Genomic DNA, 22,673 nt, shown 5'->3' on the forward strand with positions numbered 1-22,673 from the left:
CTAAAATGAGGCAGACACGGGGTAAAGGACAGTTATATCCAAAGAGGTCTATTTTGAGGGAAGAAGAAAGGAAGCAAGAGGGAGAGAGAGAACATACTGTGGTACAGCTGAAAGAGCAAATGTTTTTTGGAGTTTAGACAGGAAGATATGAATTCAGATCTTTTTTTTGACAAAAACTTAAGCATCACAAGATCTGTACAATCATGAGCAAGATACTTATTTAAATTCTTTGAGACTCAGTTACCTCTCAGCTACACAATGGGGATAACACTACTGTAGCTTTGAGGAGCATATGACCATTTGAGATAAGGTATGTACCTAGAGCCTGGTATGTATGAGATATTCAATTAAATGGTAGCTATTGTTATTATATCCAAAGTAGCACCATGAATATGATTAAGGGATAAAACAATTTACTACCAGCAATGAGTACTGCAGGATTCAGAGAAGGGCAAGATCAGTCTTACTTGCATAGGAAGGCTAGAAGAAAGATGTAGGGTCAGGGCGCAAGCTTTAAGACTTTTGGAGTGGAATTTAGATGGGTAGGAAGGATGGGCCCTAGAAAACAAGAGTCCAAGCATGGAGTACCCAGTGCAAGCAAAAGACGTGAAGGCATAAATGACGAACAGGAAGGAACCAAATGAGATTTACTACTGCGCCAAGGTGAAATGGGGAGGATCCAGATTCTTGAGAAGTTGGAATGCCAAGATGAATTTATATTTGACCCTGTGAGCAAAGCTCTTTTTCAGCAACCAAATATTTCCTGAGCAAAGTGTATGTGCAATGCACTAGGGATATACATACAAATAACATAATCTTCAAGAAGCTCATGATCCAGTGGGAAGGACGGACAGGTAAATAAATGATTATAATACATTCTAAGTACTCTGAATGGTTATATGAAACACGAAAATGGAAAGAATAGGATAATCTTTGGAGGAGAGAGAAAGTTGAGTTGGTTTTATTTTCAGTTTAGGGTGACTGCAGATATTTAAAATATAGAAATAAGACCTCTGGGGAAAATAAACAAAGCAGCTAAAAAATGCCCTATTTTTTCCATTCTACCAGTTTTCTATCCCCAACTGGGAGATTTTCATACCACTGACTGAAAATGGGCAAATCAGAAATAGGAATCAATTGCTCTTGATGTCTACGCAGCTCTTCTAACTGACCTGTCCAGTTAGTATATCAAATTCAATAGCAATCTCTGATTTCATTACCTTGCCCGATCGCTACAACTCTGGTATTTTCCTTGTTATATCTGATATGCCCCCTTTTTTTTGAGATAGGGTATCGCTGTCACCCTGGCTGGAGTGCAGTGGTGCGACCTCGGCTCACTGCAACCTCCCCCTCCAGGGTTCAAGTGATTCTTCTGCCTCAGCCTCCCGAGCAGCTGGGATTACAGGCTTGTGCTACCATACCTGGCTAATTTTTGTATTTGTAGTAGAGACGGGGTTTCACCATGTTGGCCAGGCTGGTCTCAAACTCCTGACCTCAGGTGATCCACCCGCCTTGGCCTCCCCAAGCAAGTGCTGGGATTATAGGCATGGGCCACCACGCCCAGCCTGATATGCCCTTTGTACTTTTTATGTGAGTGAAGTTCATCACCAATACCTGCTGATATTTCTGTTCTAGTCTAGCCTAAATCTGTCCTTTTCTCATTATTACCATACAATTTTGGATTAGTTCCTATCACCTTAAAGGTGGATTCCAAAGTCCTACCTCTTTCAATAAGTATACAAGGCTCATCACTTAAAAATACCTCCTCTGCTCAGTAAGCAGCAAAAATATCCACCAATAAATGCACTGTATATCCCTCTTCTCTTATTTTACCACAATGAAAAGAACAATTATTTGGGAGTCAAGAACTACAGTTTAGTGGCTATACTAATAACTAGATGAACTCGTAACTACCTTGGTCAAATCATTTCATTGCTCACGGATTTCCTGTTTCCTCCTCTATAAAATGAAGGATTAGAACCAAGATGATTTTCTTGTGAGATAGTTTTCTCTTCAACATTTCCTTATATGTAACATTGATGAGACCTTGTTTAACTGAAAATGAGCAGTGAGAGTCCTTCTCTAAAGAATTCCTTCATTTTTTTCTGAGGTAGGCCTGTGTCATAATTCTAATCTCGTTTCTTTTGCTTATGTAAAGACCTAGTGACAATTCTAAATCATCCTACCATGAGGAATTTTGATTAGTATATACTAATTCAGAAGAAGACATGTTTTGTATAGGCCAACTTCTAATCCCAACATAGAATTGGTTAATACTGACTCATGCTGGCAAAGCAACTAGATTCCTCTGAAATATTTTTTCTTCTAGAGTAGTTATTAGATTTAAGCCCTTCTTGACTGAACCTGAGAATGAAGAAGAAGAAATGTTGTTTATGTTCCTAGGACTATGCATTAAGAAACCTTTTTAAGCAGTTTACAGAACCTTTTAGACAAACAGACCACTTTAATAGGACAGAAGTCCCCATTAACTTTATCTAATGTTATTGACTTCTATTTGACCCCATTTATCGTATTAATAGGAACTTTAAAATGGGAAGAGACTTCTGGTTAAACATGGATATTTTACTCTCTACATTCTTCCAAAACCCCATGGAAATGACAATAATGGAAAAACTGCATAAACTCACAAAGACAGGAAGCAATAGTAGAAGATGGGCAAGTGGTAACTAACAAAGCAGAGCAGAGAAAGCTAAAAACCTAAGCCTAAGGAAAGCAAGCCAATGAAAAATAAGCAAATTCTTGTCATTGAAATCTTTCCAATCAGCTTTCTAGCACCTGACTCTTAAAGAAAAGATGGCAAAAGATCCCCAGGCATTTGGAGAAAGGCTCTAAACATGAAAAACATCAAAATAAACAGAAAAATGGAATAAAGGGAAACAGAGACAATGTGAGGAACAGAAGATAACTTAAACACAACACAACACAACTCAATCTTGTAATTTATGTCCACTGAGGGAGCAAAGATAACATGGCACCTCACCCTTTTTAAAGCTTCTTGTTCTTGTTTAAAAAGGGTGGTGGGGTGGAGGAAGAAACAAGTATCCTCAACAAATAAACTACAAGGAAAAGATAAGAAATGGAGAAAGAGTTCATAGATGAAAAGACTTAAAAACATTATCAACCAATTGCAAAGTTGAGACCTTATATGTATGAATCCTAATTTAAACAGACTGCAAAAAGAAACATAAATTTTAATAGTAGGGACAACTAGCAATTTGAACAAAGACTGGATATCTTTATGCTCATTTTTAAGATATGATAATACAGTTGAATTATCTCTTTTAGGAGTCTATCTTTTTTTGAGATGGAGTCTTGCCCTGTCGCCCAGGCTGGAGTGCATTGGTGCAATCTTGACTCACTGCAACCTCCGCCTCCCGGGTTCAAACGATTCTCCTGTCTCAGCCTCCCGAGTAGCTGGGATTACAGGTGCCTGCCACCACGCCCAGCTAATTTTTGTATTTTTAGTAGAGACGGGGTTTCACCATGCTGGCCAGGCTGGTCTCAAACTCCTGACCTCATGATCCACCCGCCTTGGCCTCCCAAAGTGCTGGGATTACAGGCGTGAGCCACCGTACCCAGCCAGGAGTCTATCTTTTAGAGATATACACTAAAATATTTATGAAAGAAATTCTATGGTGTCTGGGATTTCATTCAAAATATCAAGAGGCGAAGGAGGAGAACACTGATGAAAAAAGGTTGGCCATGAGTTGATAAATGTTGAAGCAGGGAGAAGGGTATAGGGGGTTCACTATATTCTTCTGTCTCTTTCTTAAATGTTTGACACTTTCCATAATTGAAAAATGTTTTGATGAAATAATCAGAGAACAAGAAAATCTAGGAAATGAAAAGCGATGGCAGAAACAAAAAGGTCAATAGAAGAGTTGGAAGATGGTTGAAGAAATTTCACAGAAAATAGAAAAAATGGAAAATAAAAGACGGAAAAATAAAGAAAATTAAGGAACAATTCAGGAGGTTTAACTAACATATTCCAAAGAGTAGCACTTACAAATGTAGAATAAATGACAAAAACTTTCCCAAGGCTGAAGAAAGGAGTTTTTAGGTTGAAAGAGACCACATCTCATGTATGATATGATATAGTTTTAGAAACCCACACTCAAGAATACCACTATATAAATTTCAGAACACCAGGAATAAAGAGTAGATTTTAAAGACTTCCAAAGAGGAAAAGCGGCTTACACACAAAGGACTGGGAGTGAGACCAGCAATTAACTTCATCACTGTAACACAGGAAACTAGAAGACAATGGAAGTAATACCTTCAAATATCTGGTGGAAAATTCTTTCTGACCTAGAATTTTATACTCAGCCAAATTATAAACTAAGTGAGAGGCAGTAGAATAAAGCCATTTCCAGACATGGAGGGTCACAAAAAATTTAGTATCCATTTACTTATTCTGAGGTAGCTATGAGAAGATGAGTTCCATCAAAACTAAAAAGTAAACTGAGAAAAAGGTAGGTACAGAACTTATGAAAAGAGACTGAATACAGAAAAGAAGTGAAGGAAATGTGACTCTAGAATACTATTTCGTTCAGCTAGGAACAATTCTTATAAAGCTGTAACAATGAAAACATTATTGGGAAGATGTGAAAAGGGAAACTGTGAGTGGGTGGCAGCATGAGAGAACTGAATCTTAGTCTTCCATGTTAGAAAGGCAATAGATTATGTCTCCAAATGAAAACAAAGAATTGCAATATAAAAGTGTCGAATATAAATGTAAATGGCAGCAGCTAAAGAGATGAAAGTCATTGTCTCTGGGGTTCAAGAATTAGGATAGGCAGGAGGGTGGGCAAAGCATAGCTATGTTATATGATAAGACTCTACAGATATTCTTTTGATAAACATAAAAATTTAAGAACACATTCACAATTATTCAACAGTTTAAAATTCCAATAAGTCAAATATTTTCATTTTTCTATGATCTCTTTTATAGCTAATATCTATGCAATTTTACATACTTGTAGCTCAATTTGTTCTAATTTTCACTACCTTCATTTTTGTAATTATATTTAAGATACTTTATTTTAATAATATCCTATTAAGTGGTAAACCATAATTTTATAACATTCCTCTATTTTTCCTTATTAAAAAAATTTTTTTTTTAGGGACAGGATCTCCCTCTACCCAGGGTGGAGTACAGTGGTGCAATCAAAGCTCACTGCAACCTTGAAGACTCAAGCGATCCTCCTGCTTTAGCCCCCCCAGTCAGCTGGGACTACAGGCACATGCCACCATGCCTGGCTAATTATTCTATTTTTTGTAGAGATGAGGTCTCACTATGCTGCCCAGGCTGGTCTTGAACTCCTGGGCTCAGGCAATCCTCCCACCTCAGCCTCCCAAAGTGCTGAAATTATAGGAATGAGCCACTATGCCTGGTCACAATTCCTCTAGTTTTCCAGTGTGTATGTGATTTCTAACTTCTTGCTATTGTAAATAATGTTGCAACAAGAATTTTCAAGCCTATGAATCCTTTTTTTGAAGCTATTTCCGCAGGTTAATGTAGCAGCAATAATGGCTTTCCAATTTATGCTGCCATCATATGAAATAACATGCATTCATCTCACTCTGTCACCCAGGCTGGAGTACAGTGGTGTGATCACAGCTCACTGCAACCTCAAACTCCTGGGCTCAAGAGATCCTCTTGCCTCAGCCTCCAGAGTAGCTAGAATCACAGGCTTGCACCACTACAACCATCTGATTTTATTTTTATTTTTTGTAGAGACAGGGTCTTGCTATATTGCTCTAACTAGTCTTGAACTCCTGGCCTTAAGCCATCCTCCCGCCTCAGCCTCCCAAAGTGCTAGGATTACAAGTGTGAGCCACTGTGCCCAGCACGCTTTATTATTTTAATATGCATCTTTGACTTTCACCAAAACTGAACATTTCCCCAAAGATTATTTATCTCCTCGTGTAAACTTTATTCAAAATCCTCCAGATGGAGGATACAATGGTATTTCTTATCAATTCCTAACTCCTTCATTCTTTTTACGTTTATTAGTTGGAATTACATTGCAAGAAAGAGTTTTCCCTTTTCCCCCCATTAATTAATTTATAATTAACCTATGGCTTCTTATTTTATTCAACTGGGTTGTAATCTATGACTAACATTTATTATTGCAATGTTTAAGTTGCCCCAGATTTGGCCAGTAGAAGCCCCTTAGCCAACTCCTTATATTAATATATTTTCCTGTCTTCCTATTTATACCAGTTTTCATTATATGAAATGTTAACAATTTTTGTATTACTAATTTGTTTGTAATTTGCTCAATATTTCCTCACAAGTTTCCTAGATGTGTTAAGTTGTAAAATTCAGTTAGGGTGGAGTTTGTTATGGTGTTATTTTCCAGGTTGCTCAGGTGTATTTCTTTTTTCTTTTTTTTTTTTTTTGAGACGGAGTTTTGCTCTTGTCGCCTAGGCTGGAGTACAGTGGTGTGATCCTGGCTCACTGCAACCTCCGCCCCCCGTGTTTAAGTGATTTTCCTGCCTCAGCCTCATGAGTAGCTAGGATTACAGACACCCACCACCATGCCCGGCTAATTTTTTTTGTATTTTTAGTAGAGACGGGGTTTTGCCATGTTGGCCAGGCTGGTCTCGAACTCCTGACCTCAGGTGATCTGCCTGCCTCGGCCTCCCAAAGTGCTGGGATTACAGGTGTGAGCCACTGTGCCCGGCTGAGCTCAGGGGTATTTCAAACAACATTTATGAAATCATTACTTAATTTCCCATTGTTCTGTATGCCTGTTTTGTCATACAGCATGGCAGGTACTCAATATTTTTGTAACAAATACACTAAAATTTGATATACATATTTTGTACTATTTTGTTCCACTGATTCTATGCCTGTATTACTCCCCCCAATAACACACTAAGTTAGTGCTACTTGAAGCATTAGGATCTGAGAGAGCTTGTTCCCTTATTAGTCTTCTTTTCCAAAATATTCTGGATTCAGAAATAAAATTCTGAATTATTTTGTTAAGTTTTAAGGAAAATGCAGCTGGAATCTTAATGATATTGAGGTAACTGAATGGCTAGAGGAGTAGTGAGATTCTTAACAGTTGGCCTTCTCTAATAGGGATTGGGCATTTATTTCCTTTCCTGGTAACTTTTAGGTTTCTCAGAGTTTTGTAGTTTCCTTTACATACACTATGCACAATACAAATCCTGTTAAATACATAAAATCAAACTACTTTTGTTGCTTTTGTGAATGAACTCTCTGAGTCTCATCTATGCAGCTTTGTAACATGGGATTCATGAGTATAAAGTCACAAATGCAGTGACAGAAAGGCAGGGGATTGAGGATGTAATTTAATTCCCTGGTCCTAGCAGGAATCAAGTAAGTGGTAATGCCATGGGGTAGGACTGAATAGGAAAGAAAATATGTTCAGGAAGGGAGTAACAGAATGGAAGCAAACGACAGTGTTTACAGAGAGAAGTGAAATTTCTTGGGATGTCCATGGTGGGTAACTAATTGGGAATAACAGAAATAATAAATGATCATTGCAAATATTAGAGAATATTTTCAAAGCTTTATAAATTACATGTAAATTGAAGAGGAAAAAATGGACTTTTAGTAATCAATACACAAAACATCTAGAGGTTATGAGGTTAAAATAAGTGATACCACTAAATTAAAGGAAGAGTTAAGTATTTTTAAATCTGTATTTCTTCTTAACTACTTTTTTTTTTTTTTTTTTGAGATGGAGTTTCACTCTTGTTGCCCAGGCTGGAGTGCAATGGCACAATCTCGGCTCACCACAACCTCCGCCTCCCGGGTTCAAGCGATTCTCTTGCCTCAGCCTCTGAGTAGCTGGAATTACAGGCATGTGCCACCATGCCCAGCTAATTTTTTGTATTTTTAGTAGAGATGGGGTTTCTCCATGTTGGTCAGGCTGATCTCGAACTTCTAACCTCAGGTGATCCGCCTGCCTTGGCCTCCCAAAGTGCTGGGATTACAGGTGTGAGCCACCGTGCCCGGCCTCTTCTTAACTACTTTTTACCTATGAGAGCCAAATCCTGCATTAGGGTTTTCAAATCACAGGCTCAGAATAAAAACTTACTTGGAGACCAGAAGTCATAAAGTCCTTTAGAATAAAAGCTATTTTGCATCCAGTAAATCAGTACGTTTTTAAAAACATTAAAATAAATATATAAATTTGAAGATGAATCAAACCCAGTTTTAATCTTCTAAATGTTTACTTGTATAAAACCCAATATGAATTTAAAATACTTCTTTTATAACGTGGCAACTCTGGTTCTCACTAGTTATATGATTCCTAGCCTAGCAGGAAAAATTCACTAAAAGTCAGCCTAAATTTAAAGCTGGTAACAGGAACCTATTCAGAATGTAAATAACATGCCAAGGAGTCCCATGAGCTCTACTGAGACCTTTCAGTTTGTTTAGACTACATGAACATTACAAATAGCAGCAACACTTACCTTTCAGTGTGGCCTTCTTCAACACCTTCATGGCATAAAGCTGCCTAGCATCAGAGCCTGAGATTTTTTTAACTAAGAAAACCTGCATTTAAATAAGAGAAAATAAATATTACAAAGTAGTATAAACTATACGTTTGTTAAAATAAGACCCTGCTATAATACAGTTTATTATTATAATATAGATTCAGATATACTGTAGATATTTCCCCTAAAATGTATCAATTATAAATACTAGTTATAAACATTGGTTATAACTTGGGGTGTCAATATAAGTGAATACATTTTTTTCATTTTGTTGTTTGCCAGTTCCCAAAGAGCATGTAACACATTAAGACAGAAAAAAAAAATCTTTAAACTACATATGTATGAATTAGATGGAAAAAATCCCCAAATGTTTAAAGTATAACACAGGTAGTATGATGCCCTGCTTTTAACAAAACAGAAATTCTACTGAGCCCATCAAAATTGTTATACGGGGGCTCCTCTTGACCACAATTTCCTGTTGATACAAGTATTCACTGATGGAGGGTCTTTTCTGTATACAAAAGCTGCATATAAATCTCACTGCTCAGCGGAACAATTTAAAACACTTACATTGGGCTGGGAGCGGTGGCACACCCCTATAATCCCAGCACTTTGGGAGGCCAAGGCGGGTGGATCACCTGAGGTCAGGAGTTCGAGACCAGCCTGACCAACATGGTGAAACCCCCTGTCTACTAAAAATATAAAATTAGCCAGATGTGGTAGCTGGCACCTGTAATCCCAGCTACTTGGGAGGCTGAGGCAGGAGAATCACTTGAACCCAGGAGGTGGAGGCTGCAGTAAACCGAGATTGCACCATTGCACTCCAGCCTGGGCAACAAAAGCCAGACTCCGTCTCAAAACAACAACAACAACAAAACGAAAAGCAAAAACAAAAACAAGCAAACAAACAAACAAAACTTACATTGAAGAAAACTGTGCACAAATATTTAATGTGACTTAAGTTAGAACCCACCTCCCCACCTTTTTATGGTCAAATTATCACATACACCTAAACATGAAGAATACAATTCTCAGGTATGTTATTGGGCATCCTGACTTTCCAAATATTTGCGCAAAATGAATACAGCCTGTTCTAAATAACTCATGGTCATTCTATAACATGGCTAATACAAGACTACCAATACATCTCTTCTACTCATTTTGACCATTAGGTTCATGATCATTTCCATTGAACCTTTAAATAGATATGCCAAATAGATTTGAATTTCAACTCCTCTTCCCTATCCATTATTTTGTAGCAGTGTTCTTATGCTTCCACAGGTGGGAAGAAGAGAAGCAATCACAATCAAGAATTAAGTTTAGGATCAGCTTTCATTCATCTGAATTAGCACATCAGGCTATTAGCACAAAATTAAAAAATGATTCATTCAACTGATTCTAGGACAAGGCAGAGTTTCTCACTTTGAGAAATTGTGCCAAGTCAATGGGAAAGACCCCAAATCAAGTGAAGAGCACCACAATTTGCGGAGAAACCCTGATACAGGGTGTGTTGCTCTCCAATAACCACCACCCCCTTTCACCATGCCCCACGCTTTAGCTCCTTTCAGCCAGTTAGTGGGGAGCCAACCTAGGGAGAGAAAAGCATCCTTAATCAGGGTTGATCTAAGCTCTGGAATGATGTTTAAGTATTAAAGGTAATCAGAGATTATTAATATTTTTGATGGAAATAAAATCTGATTAGGTAGAGATAATTAGGATTTATTTGATATTTAATCTTCCTTAAGATTCCCTAACCATTCTGTAAGAAAAATTCTCCTGGTGAATTCCAAACTTTCAACTGTTCTTTGAATGCATCTTCTTAACACTACAGCACTTCTTAGTTTGCAAAGTACTTTCACAACCATTTGTAATAAATCATCGTGTCAATTTTGGGAGGCAGACCTACTAGGCAATGCCTATTTTATAGCTGTCCAAACTAGGGCTTAGGGGGTTAAGTAATTTGCCCAGTGTCACAGTGGAGGTACTGGGACAGAGTCTGTGTCAGTCACCCAGTATTCTGCTTCTGCTCAGGGTGCTGTTTATCTGTTCCCTTTGGCCAGTAACCAGGCAAGCCCAGCAGGAGCAGCAGCGGTCCCAGCTGCCATCTCTTCCTCCACCAGAGCATTTCTGACCTTTACTCACTCCCCCATGAAGCTATTCTAGTCTCTGACAGGTCATCCCTGTTTCCTTGGCTTACTGTGGCCTTTCAGAATGAGTAAGAAAGGAGACAACCTATTTTGAATGTTTGGTATTTATAGTATGATATTTAAATTACTTTTAAAGACGTAAAGGGAGAAGCATGCTAATTCCAAGAACTTAAATATTGTGTTCCCTGAAAATCTAATGTATAAAAATTACCCATCTATTTGGGTTTGAGTGGTGTGATAATTTAATTTAATACCAGATATTATGTGCTTGGCCTTTTATCATTTAATTCTCACTACTCTCCTATGGGGTCAGAACTATTACACACTCATTAATTCTTTCCAGAATTATATGCCAGGCACTGTGCTACTGGTTCAACGCTGAGACTTGATACAAGGCATGACCCTTCACTCATGGAACATTTAGTCTAGTTGGGGAGACAGCCACTAAACAACTAATTAAACAAATGAAAAACTGCAATTGTGGCAAGTGCCATGAAGATGAGGTATGTAATGTTCTAAGAGGGTATAACCAGGGAACATAACCTAGGAAGGATGCAGGGAAAGCTTCCTTGAGATCACAGGTGCAAGAGGAGCTAACCAGCTGAGGAAGAGGCAGGGGTAGAGCAGAGTGTTTCAGGCAGAAGGAATAAAATATGGAAAGGCTTTCTAGCAGGATGGAGCTTAAGGACCAACAAAGGCAGCCAATGTGACCAGAACACAGAGCATGAAAAGTATGTAAACTGATGCTGGAGAGGTAGCTAGAGACCAGACTGAGGGGCTCCTCAGCCATCTTAAGAATTCATCTTTATTGTAAAAGCAAAGAGAGGCCACTGAAAGGTTATGGGGGGGTACAGTAAAAGATTAGTTCATGCTGGCTATCATGTAAATAATGGATCAAGGCAAGAATACATTTGGAAAGACCCAGTTAGAAGACTCCTTCAATAGACCAGGAAGAAAGGTGGTAGCATATTCTCGAGGGGTGGCAGGCAGGCTTTGAGAAATCTTTACTGAATCTACAGTACTTGGTGACAGATAAGATTGGCCAGGTCAGAGTGGGATAGGGGAGGTGGGGACTAGAAATATACATCAAGAATGCTTCCCAAGTTTCCAAATTGCTTAATGAGAGAAAAATGAAATAGAACATTTTGAGGCTTAGGGAAAGATCATGAGTTTGGTCTCAGACATGTTGACTTTAAAGTGCTTTTAAGACATAGAAAAAGAGTAAGCAGCTGTGCATAAGAATTCAGAGCTTGGAGGAGCAATCTAGATTGGAGATATAAATCTGTTATGTCAGCTGTATGTGAGTTACAATTAAGATAGCGGGCACAGAGAAAATCAATTAGTAGATAGCGGGCACAGAGAAAATCAATTAGTAGAGTATTAGTAACAGAGAAGAAGGCAGCCTAGAATCGAACCTTGAAGAACTTCAATATTTAATGACTGGCTAGAGGAAGGAAATGGGGATCCAAGAGGTTAAGTAACTTGCTCAAGCACACACAGTGAATAAATAGAAGAAAAAAAATTGAATCGAAGTCTGGCTGACCTAGAGCCCAAACTTACAACCATTATGCTCTGCTGGCTACTTACTCTATATTTGGATTAAAAGCATCCTTTTGGGTTCGAAAGAGGTTAACAACTGTAACAAATTACCTATGTTAGCCAAGAATTGCTAAATACCCCCACTAAAATACACAAGAGAGCTAAACTGGTGCTGTTCTGAAACTTGCAAAGCATGATATATTCAAATATTTCCTTAAAGAGAAGTGGTAAGGAATCATTGCATTGTGAAAGTTGAATACAATCTCCAAATTTTCCTCTTGCCAAGAAACAATCTAGACCAGTGATCCCCAACCTTTTTTAGCACCAGGGGCTGGTTTCATGGAAGATAGTTTATTCACAGACTGGCGTGGTAGGAGGGGAGATGATTTTGGGATGAAACTGTTCCACCTCAGATCATCAGGCATTAGATTCTCATAAGGAGTGCACAACCTAGATCCCTCCCATGTGCAGTACACATCAGGGTTCGTGCTTCTATGAGAATTGAATGCTGCCACTGATCTGACAGGAGGTGGTGCTCAAACGTCAATGCTCGCCTGGGGGTTGGGGACCCCTGGTCTAAACAGATCAAGTAGTAGTAATTATGATGCTGTACTTCTCAAAATGGAGTACAGAAGTGCCCCTGAGGTGTGCAGTGTGTATGTATGTGGTGGGAGACAAGCACTACATGAAAAACACTGATAAAGATGTTGCATCTTCGGCCGGGAGTGGTTGCTCACGCCTGTAATCCCAGCATTTTGGGAGGCCGAGGCAAGTGGATCACTTTGAGCTCAAGAGTTTGAGACCAGCCTGAGAAACATGGCGAAACCCCATCTCTACAAAAACACACAAAAATTAGCTGGGCGTGGTGGTGTGTGCCTTGGTCCCAGCTACTCAGGAGGCTGAGGCTGAAGAACTGCTTGAACCTGAGAGGCAGAGGTTGTAGTGAGCCGAGATAACGCCACTGTACTCCAGCCTGGGTGACAGAGACAGACCCTGCCTTCTGGAGGAATTTTACTTGGTGGCTTTGGGAAACATTTTTTGATATTAAAAACAAACACAATGTTACTGGATAAAATGCAAACTTTGCATTCATTTTAAAGACAAGCCAGGAGTCAAGAAAACTTCAAAATTGTAGCGGTAGCCCCCAACCCTACTTCTTTGGGAGCGTCACTCACTTTATGCTGGTATTAGAGTATGCTGGAAGGGAGGCTGAGATGCGCTGTTATACTGTATTGCAAGATCACCTTCCAACCCTACCCAAGGACTCAAAAAGAGGCCAGTGTATCAAGGGAATATCTTGTGATTTTTAACCATTCAAGAATCACAACTGGAGAGGGGTCATGTGGTCTTGAAGATAAAGTAGGAAGCAAATACTACCAATTTACTAAAGTCTCCAATGTACTTTTGAACAACTTTATTCACTTTCCCACACTTACTGATAGCGAGAAATGTGAAAAAACAGAAAACACTGCTGGTAGGAAGACTGGTAGCATTTCATAAAATATTTGCTTCCTCACGTGTATGAAATATATATGAACTGAAAAGACAACTTTTAAAAAAGCACACACTCATGACTTACCTTTCCAAATGATCCCTGCCCTAATACTTTTAAAAGTTCAAACTGGGAAGGATCTGCCTTTTCATGTCCTTCCTTTACATGATGTGTGATTGCAATTTCTTTGATACTGACTTCTTCCTGTTGAGATAAACATAAGAGGAGCAAACAGGGTTAGCCAGAGCTATTTTCTCCCGCTAAAAATCAAACAATATTAATTTAATCTTACTAGAAATTAATTAGAAATCAATCTAATTTCTAAGCATATTAGAAATCCCAAATTAACGTACAAAAACCACCTTTTACCAACCCATCAAGTGAATATGCCACACACATATACTTTCAGGTTAAATGTCAGAGGCAGTTATTATACCAGCCTACTACATAGGCCAATTTAACCTCTACATGACATTTAGTACTAAGTATTTCCAAGTCTTCATTCTCTCTACTGGAGATAATTAGAATAGTTTTATTGGGTGCGGGCAGAGGGTGTAAAGAAGTCTGAAAATAACGGATTGGAATAATCCGCTGTGCTCTGGTGTGTGGTTATGCTACGCAGAACTAATGCTATTTAAAAAAAGTGTTTATTGAGGAGAGGGGTTGAAAAATACTACAGGGTAAACATGGAGATTTCTAACCTCAATGTGGCTGTTTAAGTACACTGAAGTTTTATCCCTTTGAAATGTCTAAGTTACTTTCTGTTTCTAGAATAATCTGGGATCTGAGAGGGGAGAAAAGAGTAACTCTAAAACACAAAAGGAGAAAAGATTTAACATTTGGATGGATAATCAGATATGAAAAAAATGACTATTCAGCATGATGGAACAGTGAGAAGTATCTGGGTTAAGAGAAGGATTTTAAAAGACAGTGAACATTTTAATATATTTGAGGAAAAGTGTCAGAACAAAGAGAAAATGTATGAAATACACACAGGATTTCAATTACTTATGTGAGATCAGCAGATTAAGTTATCTTATTCAATCAAGACACATACTGTATGTTATAGTCAAAAATTACAACAAAACAAAACCTGACAAAATTAGAAACATAAGCCTGACACAGAACAAATAAAGACTAGCATTTCTATTTTGTTGACTATAATGTTATTTTTTTATAGGTGCATATGTACTGTTAGTAGAATCTCAATGTGTTATGTAAACATAAATAATCCATTGTTTTTGTTATTATCATATCCCATACAAACATTTGCATTCAATTAACATTTTCTGAGAAGTCCTTAGAATGCTGGCAATATAAGGAATTACAAAGATTTCTCAAAAGGACATACCAGAATATCCTAACGTGGTAGCTTTTGAAAATGAGTAGTAAAAGGAAAAAAGCTCCCAGAAGAGGAGAAAAAGGAATCCAGGCCCACTACTTTATTTTGAAGACAGAGGCTGTAATTTATAGGTTATCCTACTACTTAGGCAGTTCAATCATATTGGACTCTCCTGGGACTTCGGAAACAATAATCAAATCATTTCCTAACATCAGTTTAGCTCTTTATTTCACAATTTCCCGTGCATTATCTTCTTTAATTCTTACAACGATCCTGTGCAGTAGGTATTAGCACAGAACCAAGCATTAGCTGACTCTTAAAACGCTACCTCTTTCCTCTAAATAAGACCAAAGTACAAGGGTTTCAGACACCCTTTTCTCCAAATGAGACCAAGGGCTTCAGAGTGATAGCTGTTAGTAGCCATTAGTACAACAGGGAAGGCAGGAAGCAAATTACCGAATTCTTTTTTTTTTTAAAAAAAACCTTTCAAAGAACAAAGTATATGTGGGATTAAGATTTAGACAGAAATCCAGCAAATACTATTATTGAGCACCTACTACATATCAACCCTGTGTTAGGTGTTTTTTCATGTTTTATATTCATGCTTCACAACAAATCTCTGACCACATATTTAATGTTAGAGAAGACTGATACAACATAAACGAGTAAACCTTAGAACAAGCATAAACATTTCAGAGTTTTCTATGTACTCTCCCATTTACCACTAGAAATTTGACACATCCTCTAAAAACAAACTGGTTTGAATATTCTACAGTCTGAAATTTAAAGAGATTAATTGAAGGCTTAAGATCACAAGCCAGTAAGTGGTAGACTTAGGGCTCAATTTTAGGTCTCCTGACTTTGAAAACAAGGCCCTTACCATTACACCACACTGAGATCAATGACAGGAAACCTATAGGCTTATGACCCTGGTCTTTGTAACCGGTCTGTTAGCTCAGTTGATTAGAGCAGTGTTCTTTGAACTTTTTGGTAGCACATCCTTAGCAGGAAAAAAAACAAAACAAAAAAAAAACAAAACAACAAACAAAACAAAACAAAACAAAACCTACATACACAATATTTGTATCCTTAAAATTATATACACGTAAAGAAGTTTTCTTCTTTTCTTTTTCTATACCCCAAAGTGCTGTCACATTACACTCTGAAGACTAACCAAGTTAATGGGCTGGATTCCAGCATGTGTCAGTTAGCCTCGTATTAAAAAACAAAAACAAAAACAAAACAAAACAAAACAAAACAACAACAAAACAAAAAAACTATCTGTTCAAGAGCCTAATTGGAATCTAGCAGCCATTTATGCCTTTAAATCATGAGGTCATGAAGAACTCTATTTTGTAATGTTATATATTTTTTACATTTTTCTTTTTTAGGTAAGTGGGATGTGATTTATCAGGTTACAGTATTTTTTTCACCTTATATTTCACAGCAAATCCTACAAAAACTGTTGGTCACAAATAAAGATGCAACACAAGCAGGGAAGAATCATCACTGAATTATAAACACATTCCATTTTTTAGCAGGCATACAGGATCAACCCTTACCCTTAAATAGTGTGAGCTACAATCAGGCCATGAATTTCAAAATAAACAACAATTACTACTCTCATCTTTGATGACTACTCTTCCTTTCATCTCATGTCAAATAAGTTACTAAAAAATGCAGAGTCTGGCTGGACACGGTGGCTCATGCCCGTAATCCCAGCACTTTGGGAGGCTGAGGTGGGTGGATCACTTGAGGTCAGGAGTTCGAGACCAGCCTGGCCAACAGGGTGAAATGCTGTCTCTAGTAAAAATACAAAAATTAGCTGGGCGTGGTGGTGGGCACCGGTAATCCCAGCTACTTGGGAGGTTGAGGCAGGAGAATCACTTGAACCCAGGAGGCAGAGGTTGCAGTAAGCCAAGATCGCGCCACTGCACTCCAGACTCCTGGGTGATGAGAGGGAGACACCATCTCAAAAAAACAACAACAAAAAGTAGAGTCTAGCCTGGGCAATATAGTGAGACTTTGTCTCTACCAAAAAAATTTACAAAATTAGCCAGGTGTGGTGGTTGGTGCGAGCCTGTAGTCCCAGCTACTCAGGAAACTGAGATGTGAGGATCGCTTGAGCCCAGGAGGTCGAGGCTACAGTGAGCCATGATCATGCCACTGTACTCCAGCCTGGGCAACACAGCAAGACCCTGTCTCAAAAGAAAAAAAAAGTAGTGTCTCCCTTTGGTTCCTTCAGTATAACAACCACATACCGAAACACTTACTGTGTATCAAGCAGAGTGTTGAGAACACTTTTCATTCTTTCTTTTTCTATTTCCAGTGGTATCATCAAGGTATAAGCCTTCATTACCTTTCAGCTAGAAAACTGAAACTAGATTGGTTACTCATAATATCCCTTTCTGCCTGCATCCACTCCAATTCATCTTTTTGACAAATTCATTTTCTGAAATTATACAACTCCAGTCATGTGACCAGGCTGTTCAAAAACTCCTGCAAGTTTTCTCAAATTAAATGCACTGCTTCACCTTGGCATTCGAGGTCCTCTACAATATGGCTTCAACCTACTTTTGTGATATTATCTCCCAAACATTCTCTTACACATAGCCTTTTGTCAACCCAGGTTCTTATTCCCTAAACTTTTCGTTTTTAAAATCAAAGTAATACATGCACATTGGTAATAAACAGTGGCAGAATAGCTTATGGCGAAAAGCAAGTCTCTTCTCACCCTCATGCCTAGACTTGAAAAAAATTAGTTCTGCATCTACTTTGATAACTTCTTAATTTATTAACCTTAAGACAATGTCTACTGACTTAAGAAAGGTGAGGGACTTACTTATATTACGCCCCTTCACTTCATCATCTTCCTCTCTATTGTTTGGTAATTATATTACCTTTACATACACTTCTTATCTTTTCTCTGCTTTGGACAGAATCCTAACTCTTCCCTTTGAAAAAGAGGCTAATAGTGCCCATATATTCTTCCTCTTAAACTTCTTCCTGTTTGCTGCTAGCTGTATGTAATTTTATTAATATTAAGGCTATTAATTTTAAGAAAATTAACATTTCCTGAGTTAATGGGTGCAGCACACCAACATGGCACATGTATACATATGTAACAAACCTGCACTTTGTGCACATGTACCCTAAAACTTAAAGTATAATAATAATAATAAAATAAAATAAAATAAAGAAAAAAAAAAGAAAATTAACATTTCCTCCTGCAACCACAACCAAATCCTTCATGCTCTTTCTGTAGCCTGATTCTAAAGTTGAAAGCCTATAGACAACAGCATCCACATTATCATGACAATATATGGTTCAAATGAAGGCTAGGTAATATATTAAATTTCCTTTTATATGGGCCCATAACAACGACTCCCAGGCCAATCTGAGGGGACTTAAAAAAAAAAAACTTCATTAAATGTTTAAATTCATGATAAATTTTACTTTGATTCCCATTTGGATCATGAATTTATCATGCACTTTTCTATTTTTTTCTATTTTTAACAGCCTTCCACCATTCTTGGGGAAAGGGAAAAGTAATTTGACCACAATTCATTCTTAATGTTTTCTTAGCCCTCAGCAATATTTTCCTTTCTTCTGAGAGCTCCTTTCTATCCTGGAGACCTCTCTTACCCTCCTCCTACCAGGATTGGTGGTTCTGTAGGCCTGCTGCACAGCTATCATCTTAGGAGAGCTCTTCAGTGATTTTCTTGTTGAATTCACTGTTTTCAGTTTCCTATGTCTCTTTCTTAGATTACCCCCTTGTAACTTCCAAAGAAAGGTGGTGTGGAAGAAAACTTTCTGAACCTCACACATCTGTAAATGTTGTTATTTTGTCTTCCCATTTGTATAGTTTGGCTTAGTACCAAATTCCAGAAGAAAAATAATCTTGCCTCAGAACTTTGACACCATAGATCCATTGCCTTCTAGCATCCAGTTCTGCTGATGAGATGGGTGATGCTAGTCTAGTGACACTTTTTGGTAGGTCTGGTTTTTCTTTCTGGAAGCTTTAAAGATTTTCTCTGTCCTTGTGTTTCTGAAATTCCCCGATAGTGAGATAAATAGGGTCTTCTTTCCTTCAGAATGCTAGATGCTTGGTGAACCTTTATAATCTAAAGACCTGAAATCTTTAACTTTGTGGGGAATTCTAACATATCTTTGATAACTTCCTTCCACCCATTTTTCAGGGCTTCTCTTTTTGCGACTCTTCTACTAGTTGAATATTGTACGTCTGAAATGGAATCCTTTATGTCATTTTTTTCTCCTATTTTCTGTTTCCACTTTTTTTTTTTTTTTTGAGACAGGGTCTCACTCTGTCACCCACACTGGAGTGCAATGGTGCGATCTCAGCTCACTGCAGCCTCAACCTCCTGGGCTCCAGTGATCCTCCCACCTCAGCCTCCCCAGTAGCTGGAACTACAGGCATGTGCCACAACACCTAGCTAATTTTTTGATTTGTTTGTAGAGACAGGGTCTCAACATGTTGCCCGGGCTGGTCTGAAACTCCTGAGCTCAAGCAATCCGCCTGCCTTGGCCTCCCAAAGTGCTGGGATTACAGGAATGAGCCATCATGTCCAGCACCGTCTCTACTTTCTAAGAGACTTTCTTGACTTTATCTTCCCACTTTCATACTAAATTTTTTATCCTGGCAAATCTTAGTAAATTTTTAAATGTTCCTTTTCTTAGTGTGTGTGTGTGTGTGTGTGTGTGTGTGTGTGTGTATGTGTGTGTGTTTTAAAAAGCATCTTCCTCCACTCCCTACTCTCTTCCCCCCAAAACAGATGCAATCATTTCAAACCTCTTTAGGGATACAAACAGGGATTTATAAAATATTTTTCTAAATCAGGGCTCAGAGAGTACGGAAAATACTCTTGAGGGTAGAGAGAAAAGATCAATTCCTGTGGCAAGTTTGACATTGGCTCAAGTTTCAAAAACCTGCCACTGTTTTATCCTGAACACGCTTTTCTGTTCTAAGTTTAAATTTCATAAGACTTAAATTTTTACTAATTACACCAGCAAACTATTTTCTATCTACTTTATATATATGCAAAGTTACAGTAGTATAATAGGCAAAATATCCTGGGTTGAGATCTCAATGCCCAGATTGTACTTAATGTCACCAGGTCATGGGACCATGGCTATTTTAGAAATGAATCTAAGGTTCAACCAGGACATAATACTAATGCTTGGGCAATCTTGGACAACAGGTAGGAAAGCAACAATGTACTTTTCTAGCTCGTACTTGGAATCTAATGAGATGGACGCAGAAAGGAATATCAGATTTCCAAGGGCAGTGATAAGCCAAGAACAGACTGACATGTGCACGTGACAAACATATCTTATGTCACTAAATCACCTGTTACTGAAATAAATCTGTCACATGAAAACATAAAATTATAGTTTGACTTGACATTTTGTAAAACTGTATTTTTGCCCATAAGTACATGGCAAAGAGCTATATTAATAGTTTTATGGAAAAAAATTATGTTAATAAACTGGAACATAGACATAAATTATATACATTCTAATTATTCTGTGAGGCTCACATATTTTTACATTCTCTGGCACAACTGTTTTTTAAATGATAAATGGATATTTGTCCATTCATTACCACAAAAAACTTACTTTGTGCATTTAAAAACAGTAATAATAAATTCCATGCTACTATTTTTACAAAGACTGTTGATTTGATAAGCAAAAGTCTGACTGTAGGCAAAATTTTGAGGATGGCAGCAGATCTACATCACGCCCTGTTTCATTCTTCCTACATTGCCACCTCTTTCAGACATTTGCCACCTCCCTCAGCCTAGGTGTTCAATACCCTTAAGCTATGTACGGGAATTCACTAATTCATTCATCCATCCATTTAAACATTTATTTTTGAGTACCTGATACATGCTAGGTACTCTTCTAGGCGCTGGGATATACAATAAGTCAAATGAACCAAAAACTTTGCTGTTTTGACAACAGACCAAATAATAATAATAGGTAAATAAAGGTTAGAACATGATAAATAATATGAAGAAAAGATATTGAGTTGAGTAAAGAGATGAGAATAGCAGATATGGAAAGGGAGGATTGTAATTTTCAATAAAGAAATCAGGGCAGGCTTTATTAAGAAGATGCTATTTGAGAAAGACCTGAGGGAGGTGAGAAAGTCAAGCACCTGGGGGAAAAGCATTCCTGGGAGAGGGACAAGCCAGTACAAAGGCCAGAGCAGGAGCACACCTGGACACTAGAGTTTAAATCAGAGAGTATGAAAGAGAGGTAGAGAAGAATGAGGTCAGAGAGAGAACTAAAACTCAGGTGGCTCTCCTGCTTTTGCTTTTTCCTGAATGCCTGGTCCCAGTGAAAATGTTTCTGATCTATGACATACTCTGTTAGGACCATTCCTTTTTGTTGGAAGGCCATTCAAATTATGGGCCAGGTATTGTACTAGGTGTTAGAGATACTAAGACAATTTACCTGGATCTCAAAGATTTATTATTAGATAAATATCTGTTGAGATATGACCCCTGATGGATAAAACAAAGTCAGTTCAGGTGAAATATATACTTTTAGAAATTCTGTAAAGAGTGTCATTTTGGACATCATGGAAAAATGAGGAGAAAATTTATGGGCAAGTGGATCTTTTGGTGTCCCTCAGTCACAGAAAAAGCCACCCAGTTTGTTTCCCAGGACCAACAAAAGGTCCTTAGGTTTACACCTCAATGGTCTTTAAGGTCCACTCTTTAGTGGGGAAAAAAATAATCTGTTTCCTTTTCAAGTTGTGAGAGAAAAATATCATTTTGATCTTAAAATGTAAAAAGGACTAAAGAAAAGAAACTGAAATTAATGCTATTTGAATTACCGAAAACCCAATATTGTAACATGCTAACTAAGAAAACAAACTGAGAGATATTAACTGATTTCAAAGAATGATTCAACATTTGGCATTATGCCCTGCCTTGTATACATAATTTCCTTTTTCCTCCCCTCCCTTGAGTCAGGAAGTGTGTTCTTGAGGCATTTGTATTTTCTAAATTGTTTTGAATGCCAGAAAATATTATTGAAGCTTGAAGTAAAATATTTAAATGTTCCTTGGTAAAAGTCAATAAGTATTTTCTAACTATGGATGTGTAACCATTTTTTGTTGTACCATAAAAAAGACCTTACAAATGAAAAATGCATACTTTATTTGCCCCTTAAATGTCATTCGAAATTGAACTATCACCCTTTATATAGATACCTATAGTTCTATAACATGTAGTTTTATTTTAAAAAGATATGTTAACCTCTTTGTAGATGATCAAGATACATAAAAATTATTTTGCTGTGACACAAAATTAAGCTGGTTATTTAAGCCATGGTGTGAAACTACGTATTAATATATTCTAGATTACAATCTGACTGAATTCAATTTACTTCATTTGCTAATGGAATGATAAATAAGCTCAACATTTTTCATTTAACCAAATTCTTTAAGAGAGCTTTAAGCTCTTATATGTCAGCTCCTTTTATCTATGTTTGAGAAAACAGCAAGCTGGTTCTCCAGATTAACATTTCTAATCACCGCCACAAAGAGCAGAGTTTTCTCCCAATCTGGAATCCCGATCAGCAAATTTAATTCTCTTTAAAGAGCTGTTGGATAGCACAATTCTCA

The 22,673-nt window shown here is 37.7% G+C and overlaps 1 protein-coding gene across 7 annotated transcripts in view; it reads right to left on the reverse strand.

Annotated features, from left to right (window-relative positions):
- RPS6KA3 (ribosomal protein S6 kinase A3) overlaps positions 1-22,673 on the reverse strand; it is a 112,463-nt gene that overhangs the window by 40,849 nt on the left and 48,941 nt on the right. For all 7 annotated transcript variants that reach the window (XM_063721398.1, XM_024240403.3, XM_002831445.6 and 4 more), the window contains 2 exons: positions 13,765-13,881; positions 8,476-8,557 (listed from right to left, as the gene is read on the reverse strand). In XM_063721398.1, the coding sequence (XP_063577468.1) occupies positions 8,476-8,557; positions 13,765-13,881 (199 nt within the window). The remainder of the gene's footprint in view (positions 1-8,475; positions 8,558-13,764; positions 13,882-22,673) is intronic.

The sequence above is a fragment of the Pongo abelii genome, chromosome X, assembly GCF_028885655.2.
Source record: "Pongo abelii isolate AG06213 chromosome X, NHGRI_mPonAbe1-v2.0_pri, whole genome shotgun sequence".
Taxonomy (NCBI): Eukaryota; Metazoa; Chordata; class Mammalia; order Primates; family Hominidae; genus Pongo; species Pongo abelii.